The sequence below is a fragment of the Brachionichthys hirsutus genome, chromosome 6, assembly GCF_040956055.1.
Source record: "Brachionichthys hirsutus isolate HB-005 chromosome 6, CSIRO-AGI_Bhir_v1, whole genome shotgun sequence".
NCBI lineage: Eukaryota > Metazoa > Chordata > Actinopteri > Lophiiformes > Brachionichthyidae > Brachionichthys > Brachionichthys hirsutus.
Window position 1 is genome coordinate 14,971,850 of NC_090902.1, and position 10,404 is coordinate 14,982,253.

General features: G+C 45.6%; 1 protein-coding gene across 1 annotated transcript; it reads right to left on the reverse strand.

Moving 5' to 3' along the window:
* Positions 1-3,995: 3,995 nt before the first annotated feature.
* Positions 3,996-6,578, reverse strand: slitrk4 (SLIT and NTRK-like family, member 4). The gene has a single exon (XM_068740243.1). It carries the CDS (start codon positions 6,576-6,578, stop codon positions 3,996-3,998), a length of 2,583 nt encoding a protein of 860 aa, XP_068596344.1.
* Positions 6,579-10,404: the final 3,826 nt, after the last annotated feature.

Consider the following 10,404-nt stretch of genomic DNA (forward strand, 5'->3'; position numbering starts at 1 on the left):
TTATTGGCTTCCTATTTTTTCATGACAAATCCTTTATGTTTTAAGACCACTTAGTTTATTTTATTTTGCTTTTCTGTTCTCAGCACTAAACAGATATGCACGGTTGTTCGGCTGAGTCTCTTTTTGTTTTCCTTCAAGCCATAACACACACACACACACACACACACACACATGCAGACGCGCTACTGGATGGATTTCAGCGAGACTTGCTAGAATAACATTTAGTTTGACCCTTTTCCCCCAATGACACAGAGAAGATGGGCTAATTTCCACCCCCTGTGGAGGATTGGGCCAATCAGGCAGGCGGCTCCTGGATTGTGTGAACTCCTGCTTACAGAGGATTTACTTACAATGACAATCAAGGCTTCATCTTTCTGAGCCAGATTAAAATAAAACAAGGCCGATTATTCAGATCCGGCTGTCTCAGCAGCGATGACATCACATTTGAATCGTTGATCACAAATCAACTTTCTTTGTTGTGTTGACACACAGGACAGTTACGTTTCAGGGGTCCGCTAGTTGGTGTACATTACAGAAGCCAATGGAAACGCATGGGCAACTGGATTAACAGAAGAAAGGGAAAAATGTGACGCATTTAAAAATGCTGAAACTAGAAATGATTTCAAATTAAAACTTTGGTATTTATTAAATTTCATTTCAGCATTCACAACAGCAATAAAAAAAACAAGTTAAATTACTTTACATGTACATGAATTACTGGAGGATGTTTAAAGTGTAATTAAACAAAACGAAATAAAAAACATAACTGACATAATGATATTTGAAAAAACAAAGAAATTCATAAAATAAATAAATGTTTGACCTTTAATCAATCCAAGGTTTTTTCCTTCCTCCTACTGCTATTGAAAAAGGGTTCAAAATAGCTTTGAGTAAATGTCATTAAATAAAGACTATAATAAAAACAACAACATTATCATGTTGTGTTCAAATGCTGTTCGTACAGTTTGGCGTTCAAGGCTTCCTAAATCCTGTACAAAAGCATTCTCGTCTGCTAAATAAAATAATGTGCTGTGGAAAAATTGACTGAAGGTGTGTTTGCTCGGCTTGTCTTTTACTTTATTATGACGTATGCAAATGTGGTTGTTTGCACTGTTGACTCATTATTAACATTTAGTCTCATGATTCACTATGATTATAATTTCCAGGAATGAGGAGCAGCAGAACTCTGCCTGTAGATTCCCAAAGAAAAGAGGAGAATCAGCTAAAAGGGAAAGAGCAAAATAAAAGAAAAAATCATACCAACAGACTTTCAAACAACAATAATCCAATAATAATAATCATAGACCTCTTCTGTGTAGTAACTCCATTTCACAGTTCTCTCTGTGCTCTTAGCTCACAGCACCCCTAGTGGTCAACTGTGGCGGAACAGGTGTATTTATTCAAGAGGTTGTTTCCAGATCTCACTGCAGATCTCCCCCTGATGTGTGTGCATTTCACCAATCAACTCCATTAACTCTATTCCCCCCCCCCCCGGTAATGCCATGATTGCCCCTCACGGACCCTAAAGTGTCCAGGAACAGAATAGCCAAGTCACTGAGGCAAAATTTTGGGCTGAAAAGTCCATGTTCCAGCCAATATGAGTCTTTGATTAGGATCCAAATAATAGTTCTGATTTGTATCAAATGCGAAGCAAGAAGAGTGATGGAGAAGACAGAAGGAGAAGATAGATAGGAAGGAGACATATCAGACTCAGACCCCCCCACCGGAACATTCCTATTCAGTTCATAAATGCTGAGAGTATTAATAAATAACGAGGACAATTCTCTGGTGTCTGCATGAGTCATACTTTCTGCTACTTGGTTTCCCAAAAGCCCCAAAGCTTGGATTAAAACAGGCGCAGGAAATGTGCCATTTTAACCCTAAAATTGGACGAGCATGAATGTTTGAAATGTCTAAAAAGGAATGAAGCAGGCATCTCTGTTTGGAGAAAGAGAGAGAGAGAGAGAGAGCTGTAGGATCTTGGCTGTTGATCTTAGCTACGACGGTTGTAATGACTTAATGAGTCATAATGAGTTTGGAGTCAAGAGTCACAAGAAGATGATATAAAAAAGAAAAAGGGGAAGATTGTGCAAATAGGTGCGGATTTTAATACCTTGATCAACATGATTATACAAGATAAAATTAACAAATATACAGGCGATTTATAACCAATAGAAAACTGTATTTATTATACTTTCCAAGATATATTCTATTCATTTGTAATTTCAATAAACACTCATGATATTAACATAACAAATACTTATATATAAAAAAAAAGGACCGGATAGAGCTGACAGAAGAATGATTTTGAAACCTGTCTTGACAATAAAACGTCAACCAAAATAAATGAAACCCTTTTTTTTTAAGTGAATCGAGTGAGCATTGTTTCTTATATTGCACATCATGTGACCTGATCTGATTCTGCACGGCGAACAACTCGGAGCCTTTATTCGCAGCCGCCCACATCCCATCTTTGTGCCCTCACCGACAGGTTACGGAACTATACCAAGTTTAATGCACATTTATTTTGGTTGTATAATATCAATAAGAAACAGTTTATAAGATAAGGTGGGAAATATAAGACGAAGGAAACGTTCAACTTGCTTTAAACACCACAGACTCTGTCAGCCTCCGACTAAAATCAACCGGTTAAAGAAAAACACCAGATCATGTTCGCGAGCCTCATCCAGATGTTCAACACAAACACACCTGGATTAGTCCCTCCTGACAGCCAGAATTAGCTCCGATGCATCGTTCTATCAAGTCCTCCTAATTCTTTTTATATTTTACCACTTTAAATAATAACAATAAGTATTTAAATACTCCCTGCGTAGAAAAATAAATGAACTATATTGTTACATTTCTTACTACGAATTGAGCGCTGAGCTGCGAATGGGACGCGGATCACTGATTGAATTATATTAGCGGTTTGTCTGACAATTCTGGCTCTCTAGAAGATGATGTGCCATTGTACGGTGATATGTGTGTGTGTGTGTGTGTGTGTGTGTGTGTAGATGTTTGTCCTTCCTTGTAATTTACAAACCAGTCCCACAGATACAAATAATGTAAGACTTACAAAATAAATTCCAGGTTACGCTTACATGGCAAGCAGCTTTATAGTTATTTATCATTGGGTTTTTCATCGTTCACAAACAATGTCCTCTGACAGTTTATCTGCCATTTATATTTCACCCAAAACATACAGTTACTGTAAGTAGCAATTGTGAAGAGGAACACAAGTCCATTCAGAAGACGGTATATTGAACATGGCTCTTCACACAAAGAAAACAAGTCAAGAAATCATTCCCCAAAATCATTTCTATCCAGCGCCTTCAGTCTTCACGAGTGAAAGAGGAGCCGTACCGTCTTTGTGTAATCCGTACAACGAACGCAAACATATCCCAGCCAATGTAGAAAGTAACAAAGCATCCACAGAGTCCGTAATTCTGTTCACTTCATCCCAGAAGAAGGGATGTTGGATACGATCCAGAGAGAAAGAACAGCTGACATCACCTCTTTTTTCTTTGTTCTCCTTTTTTTTTTTGTCAAAGGGGGGGTTGAAGATTCAAGGTCTATTCTCAAGCACTGTTTTCAAGACCCTAAAATTTGGTTTAAAAAAAGCAAAAATAACGGGAGGAGAAAAAGAAGAAGAGCAACGAGGAGAAAAGAAGGATCCGTTTGAATAGCAGCGAAACACGTTACAGAGGTCTGGTTGTTTTTAGGATTCACGTAGGATCCAAAAGGTCTTTCATTTCTGTAACATAGCTCCACACCCTTTTGCTTTTGCACTGTGAAGCCAATGCCACCCTCTCTGCATTGGTCATTAAGGTTTCCCAGAAGGCACTTTTTTTTGCAGTGTGTATGAGTGTGAAGCTGCTGAGAGGATCTGGGCGGGCGAATGGTGAGCGTGTGTTTGTGGGCACAAAGGACGAGCGACGGACGGTCTGTCTGCCTGCGTGTGTGTCCTGCTTAATCAATCTTAAAACACAGGCTATCTACATTTTGCTCAGTGCAGTCTGCTCCTCGAGTACCTGCAGGTAATCCGGCGTTCCTTGGTACTTGGCTTTGAGCTCGTAATACTCACTTTTTCTCTGCTCCACCACGATCTTGCTGTGGTTCCCGCCGATCAGTGACGACTTCTTCATCTTTTTATCCAGACTTTTGTCCGGGTAGCGGATTTCATATCCACCCATCCCTATACTGTTGAAATCTCTTCTGTTTTCCAAGAAGTTCTGGATGAACATGCTGGACTCTCTGTGTGGGAGAAACTCCTCGAGTTCGTCGATGGTGCTGAGGCGTTTGTTGCGCTCCAAGGTAGAAAGCGAGTCTTTATCCTTCTCGGTGCTGCTCCGGAGGATGATCTTCTGCCTTTGCGAGTCTGCAAACTTGAAACCAGCGTCCATGTCTGAGGAGCGTCCGATCCCACAGGTGTGACTCTTGCCGATGTGCTCGATGGTCTGGGGAATGAACGTTTCGCCTCCCAAGTCATCTCCTGGGATGGAGCATTTTTTGCCAGATTTGCCGCCGTGTCTGCGGAGCTGCAAAGACATGGAGCCACACTCCTGATTTCCAAGCTCTTGTCTACCTGCCGGTTTTTTATTCCTCCTCAGGACAAAGACTAGAAGACAGAAGGCCACAAATACAGTGAGGATAAGCACGACGAGGATACTGAGGATCATGATGGAGAGTGGCACAGGTCCTCCTGGAGGTGCTTTGCCAACCCCAGCAGGTGACATTGAGGTCAAAACTGGGGTGGAGCTTGTGAAAATAAACGGTGGTCTTGCAACAAGCTTAGGACACAAGATCTCATTTCTCAAAAGGCGCAGCTCTATGTTGGAGAATTGCACAGGGGAGGCGCATTTCACCTCTTTGGCAGCAACTCCATCACTTAGCTTCTCTAGCCAGATTTTGAGGGCGACAAGATCGCAGGAACACTCCCACGGGTTCCCCTCAAGGTCTATCTGGGTCAACGATTGCAGCTGGTCCAAGACACCGCTCACCGGCAGGGTCATGAAGTGGTTATTTTTCAAATTCAGTCTGGCTAAAGAGACACCCGCAAAGACGTAAGCGGGAAGACTCCTCAGAACATTGTTGTTGAGATACAGCAGCTGTAGGTTGGGCATGGAGTCAAAGGTGCCTGCTAGGATTTCTTTTATGGCATTGTATTCCAAATATAGATACTGCAAGTTTGAGAGGCCCAAAAACATCTCTGGGTGTAACTGCTCAAGCTGGTTTCCATTCAAATACAATCTCCTCAGGTTAGTGAGGTTAGCAAACACACTTCTCTGCACAGAGGCAATTTGATTGCTGCCGAGATGCAACAAGTCTAAACCCTCAAACCCTTGGAAATCAGCCGGGCTAATGTCGTGTATATAATTCCCACTCATGTGAAGCTTCTTGGCATTTTGGGGTTTGGGAAAGAGATCAGCTAAACTTTTAATATTCCGCTCTTGACAGCTGACACTGATGCCGAAGTCAGAGGGGTGGGCTTTGCAGCTGCAGGGGTGCGGACACAAAAGTGGGGGAGTCCGCGTCTGAAAGGAAACAATCTGGCTATTCCTTCCGAAAGGGGGTAAACCTGCCACAATGCCATTGCCATAAATCTTTGATGATTCAGTGGTTTTTGCTGTTACAGAAGCCGCAGTCGTTGGGGATATTTTGGAGGGTAACTGCCCACTTTCAGGCTGTACAGGTGGCATCCTCACATCAAAATCACTTCCTGTCCCCATTGGACAAAGTTCCTGCTTGTTGGTTTCCTTCAGCAGCCTCCCATACAAGTCGCTTGGCGTCTCACATATGGCCTCGCCAATAAAGATGTTATAAGGCATGTTTTCAAGCCATGCCTTGAGAGGTGCTAAATCACAGGTACAATTCCAGGGGTTATCATCCAGCTGCAGCTCTACGATGCGCCCGATATGCTCCAGAACCCCCAAATAAGGGAGTTTCTGGATCCTATTTCCTCTTATATCCAGGTGTGTAAGTGAAGCAAAGCGAAATATATTTTCAGCAAGTGCCTGTATGAGATTATCATTGAGGATGAGAACTTTTAGCCTGTGCAGTTTGTTAAATGCCCCCTTTTCAATGTATTTGATCAAATTGTAGTCAGCCTGAAGGTACTCCAGGTTTTCTATCCCTTGGAAGGTGTCTGCTCGCAGAACCTTCAACTCATTGTTGTTCAGGTGTAGCTGCTTCAAGGCGCTCATCCCCATGAATGCTCCGCCCTCAATATTCTGCAGTTTATTGTTCCCCAGCTGCAGTGACACAGCGTGGGTGAAGTTGAGGAACGAGTTTGGGTACAGAATGATTAAGAAATTGTTCTGAAAGTTCAGGTGGTAGAGCGATGAGGCCGGCGGGATGAGCTGCGTGGGCCGATAGACGCTGATCTTCTCGCAGTTGACATACAGCACGTTTTCCACTGACATGCACGAGCAGGCACTGCAGGTCTCGGCCATCAAGTCTGAGGCAGAGGGGTCTGCCATCTGGGGTCCGTCGGACACGGAGGTGGGGGAGGAGAGGGAGGAGGAGAGTGAGCCGGAGATGGAAGAAGAAAAGGCTGCCAGTAGGAGAACGAGCAGCATCTCGCCGGTTAGAAATCCTCCCGCAGAAAACCATTTATTAACCTTCAGAGAAAAAAGAGGCGCATGTACAAACGTTCATCCACAGAAAGAAACAAGAAATACACAGATTTGATACTGAACACATTGAAATGAGGATCACTTTGGCTAAATGTAATTATTAATCACTGCACTTTATTTAGATCAATGCGCTTGAATCATCGATCAGCACGAATGCTTGAGGCACCGATGCAGGAATCGACTACAGTGTCTCGCGATTTGGTCGGAGTCTGCACAAATAAAGGCGCCTATGAATAACATATCTGAAGACGAACGATGCTGCATTACCGGGGCAACAAGCCTCTCCTCTGAATTACAGACAGATCGCTGCACTTCTCTTTTTCGTGGGGTTCGTATACGAAGCCACTCTCAGATTACTTGGAGCCCGTTGGCTCACACTGAGCGGCACCCGTCTATCGCACCGACACGCATTTCTCTCTGATAACTAGAACATCTTTACAAAGCCGCACAAATAAATACATTCATCTGAATTGCTTAATTGGACTTACACAAAGCTGAAGTGCCAATGATGGTGGCTCCCTCTGGAGACACGGGACAGCGCTGGTGAGACATGGATGGAGACATGTCCACCCAGCTGAAATGGGACGCAGACAGAGGCGCGCAACAGGGTTTCTCCAGCCGTTATATTCCCATGCAGGCCGCTGTGTATTAACCCGAGGCAGGAAAACTCGAGGGGACGCAGGGGAGAACGCAGGGGGGGGGGCTTCGGTTTCACCCGATGCGGCTCTTGATGACGCCTTGCTCTCCTTGCTTGGGAAAATCACCCCGCTGGTCGTTCGGTGGTCGTGCTGCCTCCATGGGTGAGATAGGGGGGGGGGGGGCTGATTAGGGTAGAATATTGAACGATTCAGACAGGGAGAAAGGGAAGATGAAAGAGGCGGACAGCTTTTAGAGATCGAGACGCGTCCGTCAAATCCAGGGCTGGGAAAAAGACGCAAGGTGGTCGGAGATGCGGGAAAACAAGTCCGTCATTCTGCGAGCTCGTAACGGAAAAGTTGAAGTAGAAGAAGACGAGCAGAGTAGAAGAGGAAAGCAGTCCCCGGTGTCTGGCTTCACCTCATCGATCCGGGGAATAAATGCGGGCTTGTTTCGCGTAAAGTTGCGCAGCGAGCAGATCCCATCGGCGTCGGTCTATTTCTGAATGAGTTTCCATCCGGCGGGATAAATCCAGGCTTCACTTCTGACCCCGTCGAACATTGTTCTTCCCCCCCCCTTCATTGATTCGCACGCAGCGGCAGATAAGAAGCAACAACGGGAGGGAAATAAAACATGGATGTAAAAATGGACGGATAGAGAGACTCCTTTCTCTCTTGGGCGATGAATATGATATAGTATAAAAAACAAAACAAATAGAAACAAGAGCGATGCGTCAGGACAACAGAAGCCGGTGCGTAAAGCTGAATAATGCAGCTCCGCTGCGGTGCAGGTGAGGCGCTTCCTCCAGAACACGCACGATGGAGAGGAAATCTAGGGCTTGTTAAATGCGGAAATATCCAAGTTGATGAAACTGATGGAGTTTGGAGAGGAAGAGCGAGGAAGCTTCTGCTTTTTCCTCCTGTGAGACAGAACAGTGTCCGTGTCCGGCTCCTCCTGCAGCCGCATTCACTGAGCTTCCCACACGAGTAAAGGAGGAGAATGCAGGGATGTAGAGGGGAGGAGGGAGGGAGAGGGAGAGGGAGAGAAAGAGCGAGAGAGGGAGCGAGGGAGAGAGAGAGAGATAGGGAGAGAGGGAGGGAGGGAGGGAGAGAAAGAGAGAGAGAGGGAGGGAGGGAGAGAGAGAGAGATAGGGAGAGAGGGAGGGAGCGAGGGAGAGAGAGAGACAGAGAGAGAGCGAGGGAGGGAGGGAGAGAAAGAGAGAGAGAGAGAGAGTCCAACTAAAATTGAAAGGAAAAACTAACTTCATTTCATTATATGTCATTTTGTACATAGAACAAATATCCTAATTGTACATTATATCTGATTTTGATATACAAAGCTCGCTTCTGCCTTATTTTCCTTCCTCTTTAACCTCCAAGCCCCCCCCCCCCCTTGTTAAAATGCTTGACCTGCTAAATCGCTCACACGCTGAGCGTCCCCAAGTTAGAACTGGAGAGGTTGGGAGTGTGCACGCTTCAAACCGGGCTTGTGAGCGGCATTTTAAAGAGAGAGAGAGAGAGGGGGGGGGAAGGGGTATTATTATTCAAGCGTGCTGCAGTCAGACGGGCTGCAAGGGAAAGAAAGGAAAAAGGATGTGGGGAATCCGCCAGGCGTGTGCGGTTCACAGAAGGGGACGGAGCAGCGAGGAGACAGAAGACGAAAGCAGCGATGGAGGAGAGTGGCGCCTTCAGGTATGGCTGCACCCCCGATCCTAATGTCATGTCTTTCCAAATGGAAAGTTAACATGCATCTTCCATGCATGTTAACTTATTAATGTGGGATGAGTCCCGAGTTGAGTTCAGTGACAGTGTGCCGGGCGCTCCTGCGTGGACACCTGACACCCACGGGATAAAAGGAAGTCACACCTGAAACCGGCCGGCGTTGCAGCGGAAGCCTCACCTCTGGTTTCCTGTTCCATCAGGTAGCAGAGAAAAGCAGGCTGGATGAGGGGAAGACGGGAGGCGTGGCTCTCAGCATGTTTATTTCATGGTGGAGCTGGAACATTATGTTCTGTTAAACTAAGCAGAATAAAGGGATGAATGTGATGCCGCTACGGAATGTTGTAAGTTTGTTATGCCATATACTTGAAATATATTTCCATCTCTCGGATATGCATCATTTGATCTCCAGCGCTTTTCTTATTCCTCATCATGCAGTCTGTTCAGGGTGGGGCTTGTTCACCATTCTGTATCTTTACTAAGATGCACGACTTTGTTAAGGAGTGAAATTATTTCTGTTTCTGATCCAGCAACAGAGTCTGGATAAAAGGCCAGGCCAGAGAGGAAGACCTGTGTGTGCCCTTTGGACGATGTGTTACTGGTCCAAAGGGACGAGGTGTTACTGGTCCAAAGGGACGAGGTGTTACTGGTCCAAAGGGAGGAGGTGTTATTGGTCCAAAGGGACGAGGTGTTACTGGTCCAAAGGGACGAGGTGTTATTGGTCCAAAGGGACGAGGTGTTACTGGTCCAAAGGGACGAGGTGTTACTGGTCCAAAGGGACGAGATGTTACTGGTCCAAAGGGAGGAGGTGTTACTGGTCCAAAGGGAGGAGATGTTACTGGTCCAAAGGGAGGAGGTGTTCCTGGTCCAAAGGGAGGAGGTGTTATTGGTCCAAATGGACAAGGTGTTCCTGGTCCAAAGGGACGAGGTGTTACTGGTCCAAAGGGAGGAGGTGTTACTGGTCCAAAGGGACTAGATGTTACTGGTCCAAAGGGAGGACAAGGGAGGAGGTGTTATTGGTCCAAAGGGAGGAGGTGTTACTGGTCCAAAGGGAGGAGGTGTTACTGGTCCAAAGGGAGGAGGTGTTACTGGTCCAAAGGGAGGAGGTGTTACTGGTCCAAAGGGAGGAGGTGTTACTGGTCCAAAGGGACGAGGTGTTATTAGTCCAAAGGGACGAGGTGTTATTGGTGCAAAGGGAGGAGGTGTTACTGGTCCAAAGGGACGAGGTGTTACTGGTCCAAAGGGACGAGGTGTTACCGGTCCAAAGGGACGAGGTGTTACTGGTCCAAAGGGACGAGATGTTACTGGTCCAAAGGGAGGAGGTGTTACTGGTCCAAAGGGAGGAGGTGTTACTGGTCCAAAGGGAGGAGATGTTACTGGTCCAAAGGGAGGAGGTGTTCCTGGTCCAAAGGGAG